We start from the raw sequence: 27,190 nt of genomic DNA on the forward strand, positions 1-27,190 counted from the left end.
GATATAAATTCGCCTTCGTAATTTGTTAGAATTGTTCCATCAAACAAGCAAATACAAAATTAAAATAGGTTGACATGTGTAAATATCATGTTGTATCATGTATTTATATATATTTATCTTTCAATATGCTTGCAATTAATTATTAAGGTTCAATTTTAAAGCGCTGAACATAGTGCAATGTTATGTCATTTACCTGGGTAGCGGGGACCCCAGGCTATAATGTTTATAGAGATTCGGTGGAATTACAGGCAAGGCTGAGCGCTGCCCAGTAACTATGCCAGTAATTATGCCATACCATGTGTCGGCAGGTTGTCTGCAGTTAAAATTGCGCTAGTGTGTTGTTGGTTGAACATTGTACAGGCTACAAGGTTACCAGGTTAAATTTTTAAACCATGATACAATAGCCTCTGTTTAAATATTGTGTGGCAGTTGACAAACTTAAAATGTTCAATAAGAACCGTTTGTTTTGGTCGGAATGGTGTAATTTGCTTGTTTAAAAGTTTTGCTTTGTATTTATATCGTTAAATGCAGTACGACGTACAAAAGAGAGTAGCCAATCGCTCACATTGTCCTGATAAGAGTAAAGAGCTCACGATCACATTAACAGCTCATTACAGTAAACATTTATTACTGTTAGGTTATCATAGTCAGTCATGAATACTAGACCTGTATCTCAAACACAGTCAGTTGGGCTGTCGTTCTAGAACTTATGTTGTATTTTCATGATATCACAGATATTTGCTCATTATAACTAGCAAGGCTACGGGTATTTGCCTCACAGAATGGCCAAAAAAAAGGAAGGTCTCTCAAAGTCACAAAACACACTTTATTCCAGTTTTTATCTCATAAGAAGCTAAGTTGACACTCATATTTTTCTTCCCGGGGGTTCATTTAATCTCATAACCATTTTTTCTTTGAGAAAAATTGGCCGGAAAATCTTCCTCCAAAAAAACATGCCTCACAGAATGGCCAAATCTGAATTTCTATAATTTTGTTGATGGAGATACTTTTTAAATTTCTATCACCACACGTTCTTAGAAAACCTATTAAGGAATGGGGTAATTACCTAAAACTCACGAAAAAACTGAGCTGTGAAAAATTATTTCACAAAAAAGAAAAAATGCCTGACAAAATGGCAAAAAAAAAAGAAAACGAGAAAATTTTATTTTTCTAAAACCTTTGGCTCTTGTTTCAGGCATGCTGCTGGTATTAATATGCCTTGTTAACACCCCCATATAGGTGAAATTTCTTAGAACTGAATAAAAAGGGCATAATTTCCTACACCAAAAATGGCCATTTTGTGTGGCGTTGTTCATATTCCCTGATTTCATGATTTATAACCTTCATTCGGCTGTAAAAACACTCCATCTGGGGTGTTAATGTATGATAAATAGCTTGTGAATACTTTAGACTTATGGTTTCATTGAATAAAAGGAGTTTTAAATTTTGGCCATTTTGTGAGGCATATTTTGGCCATTTTGTGAGGCGTTTAGCCATTTTAACATTTTGTTTCTTCCTAAATTGAACAATGTTCGTTTTGTTTGATGAATACTATTCTTTAAACATCTTCTGTCATACTGGTGCCAGAAGTTCTCACCAAAATGCAAACTTAGTTCAAAAATTTGAAAACAAATTTTGTGAGGCATATTTTGGCCATTTTGTGAGGCGTGTAGCCATTTTAGCATTTTTTTCTTCCTATATTGAACAATGTTCGTTTTGTTTGATGAATACTATTCTTTGAATATCTTCTGTCATACTGGTGCCAGAAGTTCTCACCAAAATGTAAACTTAGTTCAAAAATTTGAAAACAAATTTTTCAGTGCTCAAAATTTCTACATAAACAGTCATATTTATGCCAGAAAATGTGGTCCTAGTTAATGATTTCACCACAGGAAGTGTTGCCAGAAGACTTTTGTTTCATATGGTATCCACAAAACCTACCAGTCTTTTATAAAAAATTAGTTACAAAAACATTTACAAATTTGGCCATTCTGTGAGGCTAGCCATTCTGTGAGGCATTTACCCGTAGACTTTTTATTCCAATTCTGTTACTTGTTTCCTTCAGGCTCATGGAGGCTAAATTGTTTCATAATCGATTTCCCACTTTATATTTAAGTGATAAAGCAGATTTCGAACTTGTTATATAATAAGTTATTGAAATCGAATCTTGTTCATTCTTATACTCTTGTTTTCTCATATATAATATGTTCTTCTTCGTATTAACAACACCGTTCACAGGGTTATTAGAGGTAATGGAGATGATATGATAGCAATTTGGATTCTCAGATCACTACTGTGTACCTGCATTGTTTCACAAGAAATAAAGACCTTCTCAGACACATTGTTGCATTATGATGGTGTTTTAGCCAGCTACTCGCCATTTTATGAAAGATCAGATTATTTTGGATTCTGGCATGTTTCTGAAAACTATGGTTCCAAGCTTCGTGATAATCTTAATGGACTTTGTCCTCCTGGATGCATTTGCAACCTTGAAGTTCTAGATTGTTCAGGTCTATCAACAGCTACATCAGCTATTTCAATTCGCCAGCAGAATTTCTATCTTATACAAAACTCCTCATTTCCTGGAGATAAATACTCTTTGGTAACCGAATTATCAATTGTGTCATGTCCAAACTTTTTCAAAATTGAAAGTTTTGTATTGGAAAAATTTCCCAATATCAAAACAATCGTAATTGATGGCACTTCTTTGATGACTTTCCCTGCTTTTCAAACAGTTTTCAGATCACTGACGAGCATTGACATTTACAGAAGCAAGCTTTCAAGCCTAAGAAAAGCACAATTTAGCTATGCGCCTAATCTTCAGTACTTGAACTTAGCTGAGAATGAGATAAAGTTTGTTGCTGATAGCTCATTATCAGGTACATCCCTCCGACTAGCAACCTTTGCAGGAAATGAGCTCTCATTTGTTCCAAATGCCTTCAAGGTAGTTTCCAGTACATTGGAATACCTTGGTCTTGAAAGTAACAACATATCTGTTGCTAGAGCTGAAGCATTATCAGATCTTTCAGTTCTTAAACACCTCAATATTAGCAACAATCCTATTGATCACATGGAATTGGGAGTGTTCGGTGGATGCACAGCTTTGAGTTTTATTGAGCTTCATTCGACTAAACTTACCAGCTTGAATCACTTTAGCTTTTATAACATACCAAGTTTAAATTATGTCAGCCTCTATAGAACACCAACTCTGAGTTCAATATCTGGTAATGCTTTCACGGATCTTCCAACTCTGTCTATCATTCTGCTACAGTACAGTGGAATACATTTTCTTGACTACAGGATGTTTAACAGTACATCTAAAGTTCAGTATCTTGTTCTAGATGACAACAAAATCACAGCTGTACCCCACCTTCTGCTCCAAGAAGTTAAATTGTCTAAGTTGAAATGGCTTGGTTTACGAGACAATAAGATTTCTGACATAAATGGTGTTGCAGATGATCAATTCCTTCCTGGAACACAGATTCTTAAAGATCAGTATCAATCTCTGTTTCCTCTTAATAAGAGTGCTGTTGCATTACCAAAACTTGAAATGCTTGATTTATCTGGAAATCGCCTTATAGAATTACCAGATTACTTTTTCACTGCATTGCCAAGATTGAAAGAACTTTTCTTGGACAACAATTTTATTAGTGATGACCACATTAAGATAAATGCTTTGACAGAGTCTTGCAAAGCCTTGGAAGTTGTGAGACTGGACAACAACAATTTAAAAACTGTCCCTAGTTTTTTGTTCCGACCGCCTAACATCAGATATATTTCGTTGAATCAAAACCTACTAACGTTTTTGGAGAGTGGCACATTCTCATCATTAACCAACCTCACTGAATTATATCTTGCTACTAACAACATTCTAACGATTGAAGATGGGACATTTCCTAGTTCTTTAAATGTGCTTGAACTGCAAGAAAATAAATTCAGCTTCCTGGACGAAAATCAGTTCAACGACATGCCTCTGCTGACGCGCCTTGATCTCAGTTCTAACAGAATATCAGATCTGCCCGATGATGTATTTGCAAACAATGTCAAGCTTGATTATGTTGATCTCGACAGCAACAGAATTGGCTGGATAAATAAGGCTGTATTCAGGGACACCCCCCTTGAAAGTCAAATCACTGTATCAAACAATGAGTTAAAAACTATCGAGCATGGAACATTCTCTGGCAAAGACTTTGTTGTGTTTTCAGCCGATAATAATCAATTGTCCTTCCTACCGGACGACTGTATGTTTTGCAATTTAACAGGTTCTGCCGTCAAAATCAGCCTACATCAAAACAGGCTGGAGTTCCTACACTCGTTCATGTTCAGTAATATACCGAGTGTTCACAGTATTGATTTATCAGAAAACCTCATCACTGACATAATGGCAAATTCTTTCAACAACATCGGTTTGACGCACACAATTGACCTGTCAGAAAACCCTGTCAATGAGATAGAAAGATACAGTTTCAACAAGATCTCAGGTAGGGGAGATTATTCGTATCTAGACGTTACCAATATCTCACCCTACAAAATTGTTAAATCCTTTACTTTCAATGATGTCTCCGTCCGGAATATAGACCTAGCTTTAAACAATATATCCAAGATTGAGAAAGAGGCGTTTAGCAACGTGAATGTTGCTGATACCCTCGCACTATCTGCTGTTCATCTTAAGTTCATCGCAAAACATGCTGCAGTTGGATACATCAAATACATAAATTTGCAAGATAATGAACTTACAAGATTGGTACAAGGAGCATTTGAGAAAACAACCTGTCATGACATAGATCTAAGCAACAACAAGATAAGCTTTGTTGACAAGAAATCTCTTCCAGACTGCACAAACACGATCAAGCTAGATAACAATCTTATTCCCAGATGGATAAAAGACATCATCGTTAGCGGAGAGAATCTCAAAATATTGTCCCTCAAAAACAATAAAATAAGGGAAATTGAAGAAGGCGCTTTGTCTGCAGTGAGACATAGCCTAACACTTCTGGATTTAAGTGAGAATGATCTACCGTCCTTTGAGAAAGATGTGATTTCTAACTTTGCGGCAATTGAAACACTGAATATTGGAAACAACAATATTCGAAATATAGAGGCTCAAACTGGTCTAGTATCCTTGAAGAATCTTGATTTTTCTTCCAACAATGGAAGACTAAAATTCTTCAGTAAGAGCATCTTCGAATCCATTGCAGCTGCCAATACAACATCAATCACTGTATCAAACACTTTGGCTAACCCCATTCCTTGCTCTTGCTCAAATTTTGAGGCATTTTCACTTCTCTCTGAAAATTATCGTCTAAACTTCGATAACATAGATTTCTGTGAATTTGAGGGACGGACATTTTCATTCAAGAAGGGTCCTGAGGATTACTTTGTATCCTCAATGAAACAGTTATTGTGTGAACCACAAATCTCTCAATTTGATCGTGTGACTACTAAATGGGTTGATGACTTACCAACAGAAGAGCGGCTTGATTTGAAATGGAAACTTTGGGAGGTTGCTCTGTGGAATAAAGAACGTGCTTTTTGTTGCAATGGTGAAACCTCAGACAAATGTCTAACGGTCACCTTATTCAGAGTGAAATGTTACAGAGACGATACTGATGAACTGATTACCGAGGAGAACGTCCCACTCAGCGGAGCTGCTGACTGTGATTTCGAGTTCACCACCTCAATAACTACACTTTACACTAACGTATCTATTGCTTGTAGTGTAGATGTTACAACCAGTGACAAGAACAGTCCACCGTCCCCATTTGCTGTGTGTCACCCGGAGAATAAAGCCTCTGTGGCAGTGAACTGCCAGAAAAAGGATTTTCCTCTCAGTGCTACTTTCTTTGATTTTGATAACAATCTCTACGATTTTCAAAACTCTGGTGATGACGATATTGTATCTGGTTTGTCTTTTGTTAATCATCTGTTAGGACCTTTTGTATACACAACATCCACTAGTGATTCTGTCTCAAGATGGTTCACTGTGAATAGTGATACTAAAGGCGTGCTCCAACAAGACGTATGTTTAGACCGAATTAAGAAGAATCAGTACAAATGGTTTGCTAGAAACTGGTATCCTCTTGATGATCTAGTTTCGACTGGGAATCTTGACAGAGATAAGCATTTCATCGCTCACAATCTGTACTTTACAGCTCGAATATCTTTCCCCCTCTTAAGAACCAGTAATAATCAGGAGATACGTATTGGTGGACCTGATGATGTTTGGGTCTTTGTCGGAGGTGTGCAAGTATTGGAACTTTTATCTGAAGTGGATGATGATTCTCCCTTACCCTGCAGCATGGTGGCTATCACTTCTTCTGGTGTCAGTGTCACTCTTGGTACGCTAGACTTTGCTAGCTCCACTGAGAGGTGTGTAGCTTCAGATGAGACAAAGAATCATCCTGAAATTATGTTCTTGGCTGGAACCGTTTACCCTGTTGATATTTTTCTAACCCAGCGGCGTTCACTATCTTCATCATTGTATCTAGAGCTGAAGAACATAGAACCTAGTGGTTCACCTGCACCACGATTTCGGTTTGATATGTCAGAAAGTAAACCACCTGGAGGCCTCATTGCAAAGCTGGATTTACTAAACGATCAGGGGATATCAGGTCCGTATACTACTAAGATAACACTTGGTAAGGAGTATTTTGTAGTGAAACCTCCAAAGTTCAGTTATCTTGCTGACATGACAGAAGAAGATGCCAATACAAATCCAGGTCACGATATTCCTGCTTACTATGACTGTTCTAATGAAGTAACAATAGCAGACCCACTTCCTCAGAAAGTAAACTCTTTACTTGGGGAGGATTCGGACGACCTCCTCCTTATCTTGAGAGACAGTATGGATTTCGACACGCTTGATCGTAGATCTCGAGAGTTTATTCTTTCATTTTCAGTTTCCATGACCAATTTTCAACTAGAATACAGTTTTGAGACGACAGTACTCGTCACATTATTGGACTCAAACGACAATTGTCCGGTTTTTATGGACAGTTCTGATGCTCCTATGCTTTACGAGTCGCTGTATGCTTTATCAATAGAAGGAAAAAGTATCACCGCAACAGATGCCGATAGCTCTGAAAATAAAGTGATAAGTTACCATGTTGGTGAAATGAAACGTCCTATTAACGAGAGTTTCTACACGTCTCAAATAGACTACTATCTCCACGAGAAAGTGTTTGTTGACTACACGGTTACAATACACGCTGTAGATAACGGTGATAAGAAGTACGGCTCCTCCACCGAGATACTCATCTCACTCAGCACCAGCTGTATCAGAGACCTCCAGCTCGTGATCAACAAAACCACAGGTCTATTCCTGACCCTAGCTCCAGGCTGGATGATATCTGGGTACAACAGTTCGTATTGTGAGTCCTGTACTGTTGGGTACAGATGTCCGGGTGATGGTGTCCGGATTAGGTGTACTACTTGTGAACGAGAGTATGAGAACACTGACTACACCTGGCCCGAGGGAGTATCTAGATCAGAACCAGGATGTGATAACCCCAGCAAGGCTGAGTTTAGTTTTGGTGGGTCTGCTGAATGCCAGGATTGTAAAGCAGGTTGGGTGTGTCAGGAAGGGAGGGGTAGCCCGGTGCTCGAAGACATGAAGTATGTGGATATGTGCACAAATGGAAGCTGTAATACCACAATAATGGACTGTGAACCTGGTTTCTCATGTATAGCTGGGGTTGCTGAACTCTGCCAAGTTGGGACTTATAATGACGGCACCTTCTCCAGATGCCGACTCTGTCCTCCTGGTATGTTTACTGACTCCACAGGCTCCTCTGCATGCTCCTGCTGCCCCGAGGGCTCCGAGTCAAGTCACGGTAAGGACAAGTGTAAGATGTGTGTTTGGAACGAGATGTGGACAGAATGTGGGGAGTGTAGACCTTGTCTGGACAGTGAGGAATGTCGTTGTGTAGGTTCAGAGCATGGCTGTTATCAAGGCCAGCAGTGTGTCAACTTACCTGGGGATAGTAACGTGTGTTTGGACTGTCCTGCGGGTTCTGAGCCGCTTCAGAGCTCTTGTTCAGATGTGGATGAGTGTGGGAGATATGACCCCTGTTTTCAGGGGGTAACTTGTATCAACCTGGTGAGTTGGATCATCAAGTTTTAAAATTGATTGCTCTTTATCTGAAATCAAAGAGAAAACGTTGCCGATTGAATAAGTCGAATTCGAGGAATTGATGCATATAATATACTATATATTACCCTTTTAGCTGACACTGTTAAACTTATTTTGGTTTATACAGCAAAAGTGACAGCTCTCTAAAACGGTTTCAGTCTCCAGGGTTCAAGTGTGACCCCTGTCCCTCCGGCTATTCGGGAACCAGCCCTCAGGGTATTGGACGCACAGAGTCTCAGGAGTGTTATGATGTGAACGAGTGCGAGCTGAACAATGGTGGATGTGATCCTAACTCACTCTGCATCAACATACCCGGATCTGTTACGTTAGTTATATTTGACATTTCTGCAGAACTGCTTCCATTTTAAACAGGATAAATAGTTTGTCACTATCTAACTATATAGTCTGCCATGATTTGCTAGCAACAGAAAGCAAGAGCATCCGCAAGCATTTAAGCTATGATCAATTTAAGATCCGGTTCCCTAAAAGCGTTTGATAGAGCCGGATACAGCTAAGACTGATAAATTGAGCAGGGAAACAACAACAATTTAAATACCACGCTCTCCTAACCATCGTGTGGGGTCCAAGGTACCTGATAGTTTTCACTAACTTTCTGACAAACATCCTGCAGATGTGGCCTCTGTGCTCCAGGTCTAATTGGTTCCGGAGAGACTACATGCTCCAATGGGAACCTCTGTCACCTGGGTAAACACCGCTGTGACGATAATGCCATCTGTATTCACACAGGTAACAATTTATAGAATTAATAGAGATTTTGTCCGTGGAAATTCAAACTTAAATTGACCAGTGTCAACATTTTAATATCAACCCACATCCAGAAAATTTTCAATTTCCTCCCAGTCCAATGTCTCCTTCCTAAAAATTATCTTGTGTCCTAAAAAAGGCAAGGTTATCTAAAAATTTCCTCCCAGCCAGACTTCCAGACTGACATGTTTTCAGATCAATACCGTGATCATAATACACCAACAAATTCGGATAGTTAACTGTGTTTGACTAAGATTACTAACTGTTAATCTCAGGACCAGGGTGCTACAGATGTCAGTGTGAGCCACAGTTTGCTGGAGACGGTTATACCTGCGGTCTGGACTCTGATCTTGATGGATACCCGGACACACCCCTGAACTGTAACGAAACTGTCTGTGCGCAGGACAACTGTCCCCTGGTTCCTAATCCTAGTCAGGTTAAATACCGCACAAATATCAAACAAAGTCTGTGCTCAATTTTATAGTGAACATTATACTTAATGACTCTTGTGGACTATAGCAATGATATTTAATCTGTTACGTGTATCTGTAAACATATGAAATGGACTAAATAGAGAGATTCTATATAAATGAGGTCTACAGGAGTCAGGAGAATTAAGATGGAATTCATATAGGAACACCAAAGTTGCACAGGGCAAATTAGGTAGCCTCGAATAACAAATATCATAAATTGGTTAGCTTTGCTCAGCACAAAAAACTATTTGCTGGATCCTAGAATTGTCCCGTGGAAGACAAGGTTGGATTTTATCGTTGCCCTCAAAATATCTAATCTGTTTAACAATTTACTCAAAGGAGACGTCTTGTTAAATTGAAATAACATATTTACATTATATCAACTGTTTATCTTGTTAAGTAAATAATTTTAAATAGATGCAATAATTGTTTCAACCGATCCCTACAATAAGCAGAAACAATTATTACAAATTCACTTAATTTAAGTTTTATTAAATTTAAGCTTTATTTTGTACCTATTTTGGAGCAAGATGAGGATCCCGTTGAGAACGTTATCTGTCCATCTTGACACGTTGCCTTCACGTTACGATCTTTCTTGGCGTGTTTTCGTGGACAGCGGTAGGTTACTTCTTCTCCGTGTCAGCTGGTAACTGAGAAACTGTAACGTCCAACAGGGTGTCGGGGACTTGCAGTTGGCTGAAATAAAGACTTTCAAATCGTGAAGAATAAATTCAAAATAGCCACTGATGGTTAACATAATATGTTATAGCGTTTGCACAATTAACACACCAACTATATATCTTACCACGGCAATGTGGCGCAAGTGCACCATTAGGTATAACAATCCCTCCGTCAACACAAGCTGCCTTGTCTCCTCCCATGTTGGTGAAGTCTGCATCACAGTTAAGGGTTATCTCAGCTCCGTGCATCACTGGTAGTTCTGGTTCCGTCACAACGTTGCTCCAAGTTGAGTCGAGGGACTCACATTTAGGTTTGTCAACTGAAATTATAATCAGTTTCAAAAAAAATTTTTAATTTTTAAGTTATTGGTTTATTCAGCTTAATTATAGCCTGTTGAACTTAATCGAACAATGATCTGTGGGAGATTTTAGCAAATATAAAAAACAGCACAGTTAAAACACAGCTGATTAGAATTGTATTACTTACTACATTCACTTTTCTGACTGTTGCTGACTGTTCCAGCTTCACATTCAGAACATGTTGCAGATCCAGCAGCACTGAATTTTCCAGCTTCACATTCAGAACATTTTGCAGATCCACCAGAACTAAATTTTCCAGCTTCACATTCAGAACATGTTGCAGATCCAGCAGCACTGAATTTTCCAGCTTCACATTCATAACATGATGCAGATCCAGCAGAACTGAATTTTCCAGCTTCACATTCAGAACATTTTGCAGATCCAGCAGCACTGAATTTTCCAGCTTCACATTCAGAACATGTTGCAGATCCAGCAGCACTGAATTCCCCTTCTTTACATTTAGAACATGATGCAGATCCAGCAGAACTGAATTTTCCAGCTTCACATTCAGAACATGATTCAGATCCAGCAAAACTGAATTTTCCAGCTTCACATTCAGAACATGTTGCAGATCCAGCAGAACTGAATTTTCCTGCTTCACATTCAGGACATGTTGCAGATCCAGCAGCACTGAATTTTCCAGCTTCACATTCAGAACATGTTGCAGATCCAGCAGAACTGAATGTTCCAGCTTCACATTTAGAACATGTTGCAGATCCAGCAGAACTGAATTTTCCAGCTTCACATTTAGAACATGTTGCAGATCCAGCAGAACTGAATGTTCCAGCTTCACATTCAGAACATGTTGCAGATCCAGCAGAACTGAATTTTCCAGCTTCACATTCAGAACATGTTGCAGATCCAGCAGCACTGACTGTTCCTGCTTCACATTCAGAACATGTTGCAGATCCAGCAGAACTGAATTTTCCAGCTTCACATTCAGAACATGTTGCAGATCCAGCAGCACTGAATTTTCCAGCTTCACATTCAGAACATGTTGCAGATCCAGCAGCACTGAATTCCCCTGCTTCACATTCAGAACATGTTGCAGATCCAGCAGCCCTGAATTCCCCTGCTTCACATTCAGAACATGTTGCAGATCCAGCAGAACTGAATTTTCCAGCTTCACATTCAGAACATGTTGCAGATCCAGCAGCACTGAATTTTCCAGCTTCACATTCAGAACATGTTGCAGATCCAGCAGCACTGAATTCCCCTGCTTCACATTCAGAACATGATGCAGATCCAGTAGAACTGAATTTTCCAGCTTCACATTCAGAACATGTTGCAGATCCAGCAGAACAACCTGAAAAGAAAATATTTATCCAGTGTTTTGCGTTACTGCCTTGCACGAATGTTATTATTTCCTACCATTTGATTATTTTTATATCCTAGCTATTTCTGGAGCAACTTCAAACTTCTTCCCATGTTATTGGTTCCTCTTAATTTAACTTTCACTCCAATTTTAAGTGATAATACGACTATACGAGGTGAATGCCGTTGCAACTTCCTGGTTAAACCCAGGATTTCCTGTTTAACTTGACCTAATAACTTATTTATGTTATAAGTAACATTTAAAACGGTTTGATCTCATCTAAACAATTCACCTTGGTTACCGATTATAACGATCTCCGCCACCCACATCCTAGTACGGCTGTTCACTACCTCCAGCTTTACGGTGTTTCCATACATGCAGTCAGATCTTTGAGAAAGGCTGTCAGACGATGCTCCCTCAGTGAAGACTGTGAGTGATAAATCGCTACATGTGCCTTCATTCCGAACAACACAAGTGCTACAATCTGTTGAAGAGCAGATCCAAGTTTGTGCTGAAACCCTTCCATTGTATCTCACCACTTGGTTAATACACTTTACTTGATCAAGGGTTAACTTTAACCAGATATTATTATCAGCATCCTTGGTTGCTTTGGCGGAGGTCTCCATGTCTAGGTCTATAGCAAGTTCAGCACCATAATCTACAGTGCGGGAGGATTGTTTAGCACTGACTGGTATTATCTCACCATCTTCTCTCTGTCGAGTCTCACCCTTATCTTTAGTGCCGGATTGTTCAGCACTGACTGGTGTTATCTTACCATCTTCTTTCTTACCACAATGAGAGAGCGAGATAAAGAGAAGAACCAACAAATGAAACATTGACTTTGTCATTGTGTCTGATAGGAAATGATTTAAGTATTTATCAGGCACCACTCCGTTAAAACTATTTTGAATTATGGAAATAACAGCTATTCCTTTTTAATTCTCATTAAAATTCAAAGAAACATAAAAAGAACTTAGAGCTCACAAGCTAAGGGCTGATTCTATCTAGATCTTTCCAAAACTGGCTTTTAAAAAACAGCATCGAAATGGGACTGGCTGTCTTTAAGTTGACAGTATGGAGCTTAAAATGTTGGAAAAGCTTTCGCTTGTGTAACTTTTATACAATAGCAATGTGCTTGCGTAAAGTGGCTTACGGAGTGGCTTACGGAGTGACTTACAGAGTTGCTTACGGAGTGGTGAGTGGGTCTAAAATGGCCAAAGTGTGGCCAAGTAACATACATGTGCTCGATCCCTTAAACAATAAAGAATACACAAGCAGTTTGATTTTTCTTGGAGAAGTTATCTTTTGACTCTTAAGGTTGCAAACAAAATGAAGAAGCAGACTTTAGGCTTCAGTTCACGTAAACTTTATGACGTGAATCAAATGTGAAATATTCAAGAACTGTGCAGCTACAATAATAACTTAAGCTAAATATTCCGTTAGCTACAACATCTTAGAATTTTTGTATAACCTGAATAACGTCCAAGGCACTAGGGAACCTGGTGTAATAAAAAACCTTATCGAAAAGAGCCAGGCAAGTCGAACAGAGGGAGAGGAAGAAACAAGAGATTTGGTGTGCACTGTGCAATTGTTAGCGTCCCCTAGTTCAGATAATGATCCCTGTCATTGTTCCAGCAGGGAATAAGGAGAATTGTGGAGTATCCTTGTGACTCACAAACGTTAGCTAGCTACAGCATCTTGGATTATTCTCCAAGTAACGTATAGGGCACTAGGGAACATTGTGTGATAGAGAGAATCTTATTATAGAAAAGAACCAGGCAAGTCGAACAATGGGAGAGAAAGAAACGCGGGATTTGGTGTGCAATTCTTAGCGTCCCCTAGTCGCAGATCATGATCATTTTAATCGTTTGAGAGAGATTATGTGGACAATAGCGGACAACCCTGGTAAACTTTAAGGCACAAAATCCTTGATTCGCACATTACTGAGAGGGACAGATAGAGGGAGAGATATGTGCATGAAATAGAGTAAGAGGGCAGTTTTCACATTAAAGGACTCACTGCTGGGATGTTGTTCAGGGTAGCCGGGTAAAGTGGCCACTGCCCACTTTAGAAGGTAGATACTTTACAGGCACACTACACAGTGGCCCTGTTTTAGGGTCCCAGTGTGAGCCTTTATGTTCCGTCAGAAGACGATCAAATAAGGGATTAGGGTGGCGGGGGAAGCAGCAGGCTTGTTGAGTCGCCGTACATTCGCCGGGTGCCCAGGTCGGATAGTGTTTAATTGAAGTAAGGCTACTATATTGTAGAGAGTTCTTACAACTAGAACTCGCTCGATATGATATTAGGTAAGGTTCTACAGTAGATCCTCTCCAGTAAAACGGCCTGTTCTACTGGAGAAGCGCTTTTAGTTGTTCCGGTTTAAATAATGAACTCCCAGATGGACATAGACAGTGACAACGTTGGTGACGTGTGTGATGGGGACATAGACGGAGACATGATAGTAAATGATATGGACACATGCCCAAATAAGGAGATAGAAGGAGGGAGAGATAGAGACAAAGATGGTGTCCCGGACGTGTGTGATAATTGCGTGAAGGTAGACAATCGTTATCAGCAGGATTCAGATGGGGATGGGATAGGGGACCACTGTCAGTGTTTGGGTAGGTTTCACTCATTCGGTATGATAATTTTATACTTACTTATATTCCACTTGTATTGTGTCTTGGATAATTTTCATTGTCTTTTCTGTCCACAATGTAAGAAGATGGTTGCTATGCGCCCTTTTTTATGCACCTACTTTAATTAAGCGCATGTTTTACAATTACAAGATACTAAAGCAGGGATACTAGAGTCATATTATACTGATCGTGATGTTTCAGGCGCTGCCTGTTTCACTGAAGCAACATGTGAAGATACAGCTGATAGCGACGGTGATGGTATCTACGATGCTTGTGATAACTGCCCCCTTGTTCCTAACTCATTTCAGGGGGACCTCGATGGAGATGGCGTGGGTGACAGGTCTGTTTAAGGGGGCAGGGGGGTCCTAGCTAGAATACCACATCTTAGACAAGAGACGTTATTTTGGGGGCTTTGTTTTGGTAGTTTTATGGTTCTTTCATCTTAATTCAATAGCTTGTAAGAAACTACTGAAAGATTTAAGAATATGTTAATAATCAAGATATTACATTGCCAATGGTGAAAAGTATTGATACCATTTATTACTCTACAGATGTGACGAGGACGCTGACGATGACGGAGTACCCAACTCTCTAGACAACTGTCCCCACCTCCCTAACCCTGACCAGACTGATACAGATGGTGATCTGGTGGGGGACACGTGTGATGATTCAACCACATGGCCCCAGGCGGTTAGTTGTGTTTAACAGTTTGCTTTGTAGATCTTGTAATTTTACTTACTTTTTGATATTAGAACTTGCAAATCATCTTAATTAGTTCCACACTTTGATTCTTAGTTTTTATCCATCCGGTAAATAATTAGCACTATCTGCATACTATTACTGGAGATTACTAACTCTGGCAGCTATTTAACCAATGTTGAGACATATCGAATATAACAGTACTCCGCCGCTCTCTGTAATACATTCTCAAGCAATAATTAGCTAAGCGATAACGTTGCCTCACAAACACCATGGCAACCTGTGTACATTATCGTTCCGTAGTATTTAAAAGTCTATCACCCCGAGGCCCGAAGTCATTATAAAGTTACTAACTTCTGTATAAAAGCTGATGATACCGTGACACGTGATGTAGAAACAGAGCTGTTAATTTAAGTTAGAGCAGGTGAAGAACATTACTGTTGACAAAGTAATATGCTTCTAACTTGGGCCGTTATTTGTGTGCCGACAAAATCACTCTCAGCTAGATTTAATATGCCGGGGTATACTGGGTGGATTTCGGGTGGTAAGGCATCTTGGGATCTCATAAGTGTGAATTATAATTCTTTGTAAGGAATTATTTGCGTATCAGATTGTAAGTTTCTAGTTAATCCCAATTAGACTGACAGATTTACAACAAAAGGACCAAACCTTCAACCCGGGCCGCACGAAGAAACCAAATAAATGTAACCCGTATAACCCTAAAATGGTGTCAAGACTCAAGAGACTAAAATAATTATTTCCTATTTAATTCGCGTTTTTGACACCACTTGGGGGTCCAAATTTTGGGCTCTAAAACTCCTATTCCTTGGCCAATTTTTTATTTTTTCATACTATCTTGAAAAGCATAAAAGCATTTGACCCAGTCAAAAAAGTTTCAGTTGTATATCTTTTACGGTTTTTTGCGGAAAGTCGCGTTAAAGTTGATGCCGTGGTGTCAGTAAAATGGCACGGATAAATATATATATATATATCGTCTCGCTTTATATATAGTAAGATTACATGGCTAAATGATTACCTACATGGTTTTCTAAAGGTTAGTACCAGTTGCTGCATTTAAATGACAAAACTTGCAGGTGTTTGACCGAGATAGTGATGGTGATGGAGTGATTGATCTCCATGACAACTGTCCTACTGATCCCAACCTAACAACAGTTAACTTCGTACGCCATTCTCATATGTTACTTTCTCCAGAGTAAGCTAATCATATATGCGTGTCTTTGAAATGAATTCTAACTTATGGAAGTTAATTAATCGTGTAATTTCTTGATTCCAGCCATTGACTACTCTTCCAGTTACAGACTTATGTTAATAATGATTGAGCTGCAGAAAGTACCAGGGAAGATAACCAATTATAACGTTTATATTTCAGGCTAAAAGAGGCTATTTGGGTTGTGAGTGAAGGTGGGAGGACTGTGGAGCTCGTTTCGGCGGAGACAGGACCCACTATCCTGCTGTCTCAGAATAGGTTAGATAATTTAAATAGGTTAGATATTTTGAATAGGTTTGATATTTGGTTATTTTCTCCCTGATAATTAATATTTTTGTTTACCTCAAAATATCGTTACCTTTGTTATACAGAACGATACAATGTTTTACAATTAAGGTAAAGTGAAAGATAAATTATAGGTTTAATTATAAGATAGCTCAAATCGTACGGTTACAGCATGTTTCATACTGCGCACAGTAGCAAAGGAGTGGGTGCCCGGGTGGTAAAAAGTTTGTAGAACAACTATAATATTAATAGACAATTTTCCTAATAATGCTTTTATTTGATTATTTGTCGAAATAAGTCATCTGTAAAGCAACAGCACAGAGGAATCACACTAATAGGTATCCTAGACAAAGCGAGACATGAGTCATCTGTAAAGCAACAGCACAGAGGAATCGCACTAATAGGTATCCTAGACAAAGCGAGACATGAGTCATCTGTAAAGCAACAGCACAGAGGAATCGCACTAATCGGTATCCTAGACAAAGCGAGACATGAGTCATCTGTAAAGCAACAGCACAGAGGAATCGCACTAATCGGTATCCTAGACAAAGCGAGACATAAGTCATCTGTAAAGCAACAGCACAGAGGAATAACACTAATAGGTATCCTAGACAAAGCGAGACATGAGTCATCTGTAAAGCAACTGATAGGGCCTGTCGTGATATCATGGATCGCTTAGATTCCACCAGGATTTGGTAGTCCTCATAATTCTGCGGCCTCTATGTGTCGTCATCTCGCACAACTCCGAAAAACCGTTGTGAGTTTGGCATGTGAAAATTTGCAGCCTTCCAGACATCGATTGGGTTAACGAGTTGTCGTACGTCACCTCAAGATCGGGTGACAGGGGGCTGAACAGGCCAGAACCCAATTGATTGGGTCTGAGGTCACGTGATTATGAGCCTGAGGTCACGTGACTATGACGTCACCAGAGCTCGTTCTCCGTTTCCCGCTCTTTGGACCAGGTGAGCTTGCATGCATGTGAAAGTGGGTGTAAGTACAGCTGTACTGTAGTTACATCCAATTACCCCTAATAGAACGAAGATTTATTTTCTGACAGAAAGCTAGAAATTTACCAAAATATCGACTTTGTTCAAAATTTAATTTGATGACCACTCCTAACCTAAAATTGCACGAGAAATCGATTAAATTTGGTTTCAGAACTCAACAATGCTTCCTTATGCCTTAAAATCCATGTTTTATCGATACAATAAACATTTTGATCCTGTGGATTAATTAGTAACAGGTAACAAATGCACAGACAAAACCATCGCACTTACATTGCATTCTTAACGGGTCGATTGCTTTAAAGGAGCGGCGGTTGCTTTAAATCAATGGTTTACGTTATTTTTTGTGAATTCGACCCCTGTTTTAACGGTTATCAGACTTTGTAATTGAATGTATTGAGGATATCTTTACAAATAAGAGGACCAGTAAATAAAATTGCCACAAGTGTTTCTCTCACTCACTTTCGATAAGACACAATGAAAAATTCCGAATCTTATGGTTAAGTAAGAATTTTCATTGTGTCTTATCGAAAGTGAGTGAGAGAAACACTTGTGGCAATTTTATTTACTGGTCCTCTTATTTGTAAAGATATCCTCAATACATTCAATTACAAAGTCTGATAACCGTTAAAACAGGGGTCGAATTCACAAAAATAACGTAAACCATTGATTTAAAGCAACCGCCGCTCCTGTCTCTTGATTGCTGATGATGATCAGGAACGCATGACGTATAATTATCATCACGACGATTATTGGTCACTCGAAATCGACCCGTTAAGAATACAATGTAAGTGCGATGGTTTTGTCTGTGCATTTGTTACCTGTTACTAATTAATCCACAGGATCAAAATGTTTATTGTATGATCGATAAAACATGGATTTTAAGGCATAAGGAAGCATTGTTGAGTTCTGAAACCAAATTTAATCGATTTCTCGTGCAATTTTAGGTTAGGAGTGGTCATCAAATTAAATTTTGAACAAAGTCGATATTTTGGTAAATTTCTAGCTTTCTGTCAGAAAATAAATCTTCGTTCTATTAGGGGTAATTGGATATAACTACAGTACAGCTGTACTTACACCCACTTTCACATGCATGCAAGCTCACCTGGTCCAAAGAGCGGGAAACGGAGAACGAGCTCTGGTGACGTCATAGTCACGTGACCTCAGGCTCATAATCACGTGACCTCAGACCCAATCAATTGGGTTCTGGCCTGTTCAGCCCCCTGTCACCCGATCTTGAGGTGACGTACGACAACTCGTTAACCCAATCGATGTCTGGAAGGCTGCAAATTTTCACATGCCAAACTCACAACGGTTTTTCGGAGTTGTGCGAGATGACGACACATAGAGGCCGCAGAATTATGAGGACTACCAGATCCTGGTGGAATCTAAGCGATCTATGATATCACGACAGGCCCTAAAAGCAACAGCACAGAGGAATCACACTAATAGGTATCCTAGACAAAGCGAGACATGAGTCATCTGTAAAGCAACAGCACAGAGGAATCGCACTAATCGGTATCCTAGACAAAGCGAGACATGAGTCATCTGTAAAGCAACAGCACAGAGGAATCGCACTGATCGGTATCCTAGACAAAGCGAGACATGAGTCGTGAAACGTGCGCCGTCTGGACTCTGGAGCGAATCAGTTTGTCAGAATCATCCCTCTTTCTTGGAACTGAAGGTGTCAGTTCCACGACTGTCACAGTATTTGTTGGTTGCCAATAACCGGCATATATCTTAAGATATCATACGTAACGAAAGATTTAAATAATTTAAGTTAAAGACTTAGAGAGCTCGGTGGTGACCACTGAAGATTGGCGGCACACCGTGTTCTCAGTGCCATCTTTATTGTCTGGTATTCGGATACCCCACACTCCTTCGCAGGGTCTTCTTGCACTGCAGTCCAACATAACGATCACGTGCACAATTACCTCGCACCAGTGAACCCTGTTACCATGACAACTAATCAAAGGAGCATGTACACACCTATCTGCACTATTAAATGATATTGTAGCTGGTATTAAACTATCAGTATCATATAGGTAGCTACATAGCTAAATATAGGTAGTAAGTACTCACAATCTTATACCGGGAGATTGGCAGGGACATTGATTTTGTACTATCGTCTGAACTTGATTTGATTTGAAATTTCAATCAGGCTCTTGTACAAATATATAATGTTGTGGTGATTCAATAAATGTTTGTCTGTCGTAGCGTTAGTTTTTGTAACTTCGGTAGGAGCCTGAGGATCAGAGTTCAGATTTCTTCAGATTTCTTTTTTGTAACCGGAACCGTATCGGAACTGGAACCGGTTCTTTTCGGATTTATTTTTTAATCAGATTGCACCGCATTCGGTGCAATTATAAGACAGATCTTCAACGCACTCCCAGGAAACAAATTTCATTAATAATTAAATACGTGACGTAGATCTATAAAATTAAAGCACTTTATTTAGCTTGATAATCTGATAAATTATCAACATTGCATAACCAGAATAATCTCATGACACACCTTGGGAGGCTGATCCGTTTTGATTCCGTCCATTGATACCACTTTTTTGGCCATTTGATACCACTTTTTAGGCCATTTTATACTTTTTTGGCCTTTTGATACGAAAACAAAAATATAACTGTATTTCAAACTAAAAGGACCCAATAAACGTTGTCAGCTATCAGCCGGATATCCGGTCAGTTCTCGGTCATAGAATCATTTCAATCACTCTCGCAGGACAACTCTTTCAATATGTTGCAGATCGGCGAAATGGTTATTACTACATTTCTGGTGCTCCTTCATGCTTTTAATATCTCATATTTTGCTATTTTGTACGTATATTTTCCGTATAACGTTAAACATTCTGGATATGACTAATAAATATTTCGGCCCCACTAGATCACTAGATAAGGGTATCAATTTTTTTTGCGAAGAGGCCTTAAGGGTATGGAAGTGACTTCATTCGATTTATTTTGGACGCTGATTCCAGATTACCCCTGCCCCCATCACCCATGACATAGGGTTAAAACGCTTCCCTGCGGAGTTATGGGCAAACAACTGTTTTTGACAGGCTGGTAACACACGAATTAGATTGTTTAGGGTTGTGACTTGTGGTTCAGGTCATGGTTAGGGTTGTGGTTAGCTTCTGGGTAATGGTTATGGTTAGAATTTAGGTAAGGTTAGGCTTCCGTTAAAATTCCAAGTCACGTGATATCGCGCTGGCTCGTGAACTATAAGTGAAAGGTTAAATGCCAGACATGATATCCACTAGTCAGTTATCAAAGGTAAAATAAGTGGATATTATACGGTAATTAATTTTAAATACTACCTTCTGATTGGTTCTCCTGTTTTCTGAGAAGTAATGACCTGTTTTACTGGGAACAGAGACACTGGACATGTTTAATGTTTATAATAAATATCATGTCCCCTGCAGTAAGGGACTCAGAATAGCAGACAGCAACTGATTAGATCAATCAAATCAAATAACCCTAAATTCAGACCTCTGGTTCGGTAAGTTCAGACCTCTGGTTGGGTAAATTCAGACCTCTGGTTCGGTAAATTCAGACCTCTGGTTGGGTAAATAGAGTTATGTTAGGATATTAGTCGCCGTTGTGACCACCAGCATTTAAATACCGATCAATAGTATTTAGTACCCGCCACTATAACCTTCCCGATTAATTACATATTTCAAAAACGCCTTTCTACTGGCCGATCAATAGTGTCCATGTCTTTCAAGTGTAACGTCATACCTACCTATTGAACCTATATAGCACAAGTTTAGCGACAAAGTCCGTTTAATTCTGAAAATATTTTCTTTTTGTGGCGACTTTCAAAGAAAATGCACTTATAGTTTTAAATGTAATCCTTCTGATAAGAAACTCCTCTTAGTCTCGCTTTTTTAACGTTTTTAATCTAGTTAAGATAGTTTAGATCTATACTGAGATCAAAATAGCTGATTCGATCACTTTAGAGCTACCAGATTTATATCTAAACGATTTCTTACAATAAAGCAATAAAAAATGATAAAGTAGAGTAATCCCACGACCAGTTTTATAAAATCATCCATCAAACATGTTTTTTTAATTTCCGCATCGAATGGTAGCCACCACCTTCCTATACAGCTGCTTATATTGAACAGTTATTACTATTCTCTCTGGTTATACATTATACAATCACTCTGATATAAACGTTTTTTATTTTACCTAACATCTTGATTAATAATAATACTAATTTGTATTGTTTATACGTTTGCGTTATGTGATTGGATTTAGCCACACTAACCTGCGAGATGCACACGCTCGAGCTGCTTGAAAAGTAATCCATTTCTACCAGTTCATTTCGTTAAGTTACAGGATCAAACATATATTATTGAGATTTACAGCTTTAAAATTAAAGTTTTACACAATTTCTTTGAAATTTTAGTTATGCCCCGGTATGTAATTCAGATCACACTATTACTGGGAGGCTGAACTGCCTGTAAAATATTATATCTCTAGCTCCTGGTGTCACTTAGCTCTAGAATCTGCTCTTCTCAATATGCAACCTGTCACCTTCACGCGTTATTTGGCATCCTTTGAGGTATTTGCCATTTTTCGGAGGCAATACAAGTTGTATTATTGGCAAGAGAAGCATCTTTAGTGACAGCGCTTGCTTCCAGCCGACACTTTCAGAAACTTACAATTTCAGAAATCTATTATTTCGCCTCATGTTTTTGCCAAGTGGTAAATTTTTATTCAATTTAATTAAAATCATCCATAGGATACAAAAGGATACATAAGTAATAATTGCTTATTATTGAACAATAGTTGTAATTTTGGATATAATTTAAATCTATAGAATAGAATTGTAATTATTCATGAATAAGTAATAAGTATGTAGGAATAATTTAGAAATGCTGTGCTGTACAAATAAATCAAAGTTGTGTGATCAATTAAATTTTGTGGTCCTATAGCATTAAACACTGGCCAGTATTTGAGTGGAAGTCTGGGTTTTCATAATATACTGTAAACTTTTTGTTCACAAAGGATTGCATGGATTGCTCTTGCGTTGAAAGTTATAAACCAAACATTGTCGACATAGAACTTGAGTAAAAGAGAAGTCATGAAACCACTCCAACAAACGGTCGGCGGGTCACATGGGCAGTGTTTATATCACGTGACCGTATTCATGGACCAATGGATCATGCTTTTACTTTACCTTTGTAGGAGAGCATAGAAATTGTACTTCACGGGTAATGAATATCAAAGTGAGAGTCATTGTTGTAAAGCACTCAATGAGCTGTCCGTAAACTGCGAGGGGCAAAAAAGTTCATTAATCAGTAAACATGAACTTTGTGTGCAATTGCTTGGCTAGTTGCCGGGACATGTGCTTTCTTTGGTATCTTTATGTTCGCAACCGCACATGTACTTATATTATTTATACTCGATGTTTGAACTCTGTTAGCCATCAGCTGTATATATCCCGCCTGTTAACCAGAAGAACCAATAGATCTGTTATATACCGGTAGTGGTTGGAAGTTAATCAAAATTTGTTTTGATACGTGACAGTAATTTTGCGTTTTGATTGGTCGATCCCCTAAGATGATTGGTTAATTACTGTCTCGTGGTCAATGCTGGAAGCTGATTGGTTAATATCAGAAAATATATGGTTCACCTCCTGCAGTTCGCGGTAACCACATCTACTTGACAGTATTCGAAAATGCCGTAAAAGAGCAATTTCTCGTGCTATCTGTTTTTATAAGTTGTGTCACTACCAACTTCATATCATCATCATACATCACCAACTTCATATCATCATCATACTGTGTTTCCAGTTACTTCACCCTGCTATTTATCCCCTATTTAGCATTCAGTACAGATTCCACCATTTTAGTGAAGGAACCAATCGGAGATAACACGATTATTACGAAACTGTGCTGATCACGTGACATTTTATCTGGTCACGTGCTCAGTTCATATACTCAGCACCAGGGTACAATGAGTAAGAATTGTAAACAATATGGGTTATATTCTGTATTCATCATTAAATGAGGGTATATACTTATATAGGAAATTAGAATTTCAACTTGTTCTAGAATAGCCACCCTACCAGTAGCCACACACTATATCTAATATCTATAGACTATTCGAAAATGCCTTACAGAAAGTGTTTCTCTCGCGGGGTGATCTATAAGTTTTGTTAATGTGCACTACGGTCTACGATTGCTAATAAATAGACGGCAGATTGTGCGAGATGGTTGTGCGAGATGGGTCACAATTGACGTTGTTGGACGTCAATGGACTGGAAACTTAAAGACCACAATTATTAAATGCAACTAAAGCTGTTACTCAACACTTCTGCTTTGTTTCATTAACTATTTGACTGATTAAAGTTAATATACGATACCTCTTACAGTTCTGCCGGACATTCATGGTTGCAGCACATCTTATAACACATGGGAAACCATATCAGTTGTAAATGGCCCATATCAGTTGTAAATGGCCCATATCAGTTGTAAATGGCCCATATCAGTTGTAAATGGCCCATGTCAGTTGTAAATGGCCCATGTCAGTTGTAAATGGCCCATGTCAGTTGTAAATGGCCCATGTCAGTTGTAAATGGCCCATATCAGTTGTAAATGGCCCATATCAGTTGTAAATGGCCCATATCAGTTGTAAATGGCCCATATCAGTTGTAAATGGCCCATATCAGTTGTAAATGGCCCATGTCAGTTGTAAATGGCCCATATCAGTTGTAAATGGCCCATATCAGTTGTAAATGGCCCATATCAGTTGTAAATGGCCCATATCAGTTGTAAATGGCCCATATCAGTTGTAAATGGCCCATATCAGTTGTAAATGGCCCATGTCAGTTGTAAATGGCCCATATCAGTTGTAAATGGCTCATATCAGTTGTAAATGGCCCATATCAGTTGTAAATGGCCCATATCAGTTGTAAATGGCCCATATCAGTTTGTAAATGGCCCATATCAGTTGTAAATGGCTCGTGTCAGTTGTAAATGGCCCATATCAGTTGTAAATGGCCCATATCAGTTGTAAATTGCCCATATCAGTTGTAAATGGCCCATATCAGTTTGTAAATGGCCCATATCAGTTGTAAATGGCTCGTGTCAGTTGTAAATGGCCCATATCAGTTGTAAATGGCCCATATCAGTTGTAAATGGCCCATATCAGTTGTAAATGGCCCATATCAGTTTGTAAATGGCGCATATCAGTTGTAAATGGCTCGTGTCAGTTGTAAATGGCCCATATCAGTTTGTAAATGGCCCATATCAGTTGTAAATGGCCCATATCAGTTGTAAATGGCCAACTTCATTGTTTGTTGGCCACAAACCCAACAATTAACCACCACACACTATTTAGAGATAACTTTTCGGTCAGAGGTAGAAGTCGAACAAAAGGTACCGTTTCTGTAGTTTTTAAGTGTGCCCAGTATTTTCTCTTTCTGCTATAATATGTATTGTATTTTAGTCTTAGTCAATTATGGTAGTTTAGTCTTAGTCAATTTATAGTATAGTTTAGTCTTAGTCTATTTTCAGATTTTAGTCTCGGAATATTCCAGTAGGTATTGGTCCGTGAGCCCATCGGGACAGTTTATTAATTCCATTTTAGTTCGCACATTTACACATGTTTTATCTTTCCTTATCTATAGTTTACACTTTACGGGCTCTGCTTATTCAAGAAACCGGCCCTTAACTTCCCGCCGTTCTGAGTATCTCACTGCTGGTCGCGTGACCTCGGACACGTTATACGTGATCCCACGTGACCAGTAGCGCGGTAACATGGGTTGCTAGCCTTTAGCTACAACTCCCTGATCCCTTTTCTTAGCTTAGACCGTCCCGGAGCACGCCTTTTTCTACTTAACTTCAAAATCAAATGCAACAATAATGCTCAGGATTTTTGTGAAATAAGAAAACAATTCCAAATAAGGACGATAACTAATTGAACCTGCCGTCCCTCTCTTAGAGGATACTTCAATATTTGTCACATGTCACATGGGTCGATGTTATGACAAATAACTTCATATTGTAAATTCTAAAAGTTTTTGTATGAACTATGATGTTTATTTGAAGTTGTCAAGAGGAAATGTGACATATTTGAGATTAAGCCTACAAAAGCCATTATAATCATAATATTCCATTGACACTTCATAGTTCAAGATACCACGCTATCGTCCAACATTATAAAGTTATAAAGACAATCCTTTAAATTAATATAATATCAAGGAAGATTCTATAATGACTTGAAGTAAGTAAAAGTTATGCTTGAAATTTTAAATAGCTTTCTGTCAATAAAATATTCAACTTAGTGACGCATTCGGTTGAAGTAAACCGTTTACAGCTTGGAGCGCTGCTGATGTCTGGCCACGTTTATTTATTTATGTTTCCTTTTTACTAACAGTTCAAATATTGACGGAACTCCGTTATAATTTGGAGATGAGATTCTGAGATTTAATTTTTACTCGTCTGAAATTCAAATTTTATGTTATTTTTAGTAAATTGAATGCCCTGATTGTAAACAGATATTGAAGCTCTTTATACTAAATGTATTTTGAACAATATTTCGATTAAGTATACACACTTAATCTAAATGTTAATTTTCTAATCATATATAAAACTAAATTTCGAGGGAATTCGGTACTCTGTCGGTGGGCACTTAAAAGGGGCACTTAAGCCTTAAGGCAAGGTACACCGAGTTCCTTAAGTGTTCCTTAAGTATACCTTAAGTATTCCTTAAGTGTATTTCCCTTAATTTTCTTTTCCTTAAGTGTCCTTTAAGCATCCCTCCAAATATATATAGATATATATCATATAGTATATATTTCCCTGTTGATGTATGAAGCTGGTGATCAATAATATCTCAATTCATCGTAGTATCGCAGCTTTTAACCCGTACTGACACGGCGTGTCACGTTTAACCTTTTATATCTAATAGCACATGGTCACCCCCACAGAGGATAATATCTTGGTTTGTGTCGCTCACCTGTAATAATGCCACGTTTGATGCCCAGTAGAGATGAACATTGCCTATTTATACTTGGTGATGCTTACTGACAGTTGAAGCAAAACGATCATGATGGATTGTGACGATCTTAAATTTATCGACGACTATAAATATTGACAGTCGCAGGTTCGGGCTCATTTATCATTTTGACGTAGAATTTAGACTCTATTATTAAATGGCACTTGTCTCGGAAGACTGCATTTCGTAGATATGATTAGACCACTTTTATTGTCATTTTTCTGAAGTTGACGATCTTTATCTTTACTTCTGTATATCTCGCTCATCAAATTCATCACGTAGATTGGCAGTTTTAACCTGTGCTTTGCGTCGAGTAAACGTGTTTAATATTTTCAACACTGCTATATAATACATAATTTGAGCTCACTATGTACCTAATCAGGGTGACAAGTTTGAAACTGGCTGGAGGAGTTTTCCGCCACTATAGAGCTATAGCAAAGTGTGTTTCTTTTCTTAATTTTCTAATAAATCCTATAGAGGTGTGCGCTTTTCTGTTTCCAATTTATTCCGGTAAGTGCAGCTCTGCCTCTAGCTCTAATAATCATCAAGTTGACTTTATTTCAATTCAAAGAATTGTACAGCTTATTTCGGGGAACT

The 27,190-nt window shown here is 38.6% G+C and overlaps 1 protein-coding gene across 1 annotated transcript in view; it reads left to right on the forward strand.

Annotated features, from left to right (window-relative positions):
• The first annotated feature begins 3,301 nt into the window (after nt 1–3,301).
• The window catches only part of LOC134812551 (uncharacterized), a 31,978-nt gene continuing 8,089 nt past the window's right edge, over nt 3,302–27,190 (forward strand). Inside the window, exons 1-9 of the mRNA XM_063820033.1 lie at nt 3,302–8,098; nt 8,290–8,456; nt 8,763–8,878; nt 9,172–9,332; nt 14,123–14,345; nt 14,565–14,703; nt 14,915–15,053; nt 16,157–16,275; nt 16,453–16,548. Coding sequence (XP_063676103.1) covers nt 3,302–8,098; nt 8,290–8,456; nt 8,763–8,878; nt 9,172–9,332; nt 14,123–14,345; nt 14,565–14,703; nt 14,915–15,053; nt 16,157–16,275; nt 16,453–16,548 — 5,957 coding nt within the window. The remainder of the gene's footprint in view (nt 8,099–8,289; nt 8,457–8,762; nt 8,879–9,171; nt 9,333–14,122; nt 14,346–14,564; nt 14,704–14,914; nt 15,054–16,156; nt 16,276–16,452; nt 16,549–27,190) is intronic.

This window comes from Bolinopsis microptera, chromosome 3 (genome assembly GCF_026151205.1).
Source record: "Bolinopsis microptera isolate Bmic1 chromosome 3, MBARI_Bmic_1.0, whole genome shotgun sequence".
Classification (NCBI taxonomy): domain Eukaryota; kingdom Metazoa; phylum Ctenophora; class Tentaculata; order Lobata; family Bolinopsidae; genus Bolinopsis; species Bolinopsis microptera.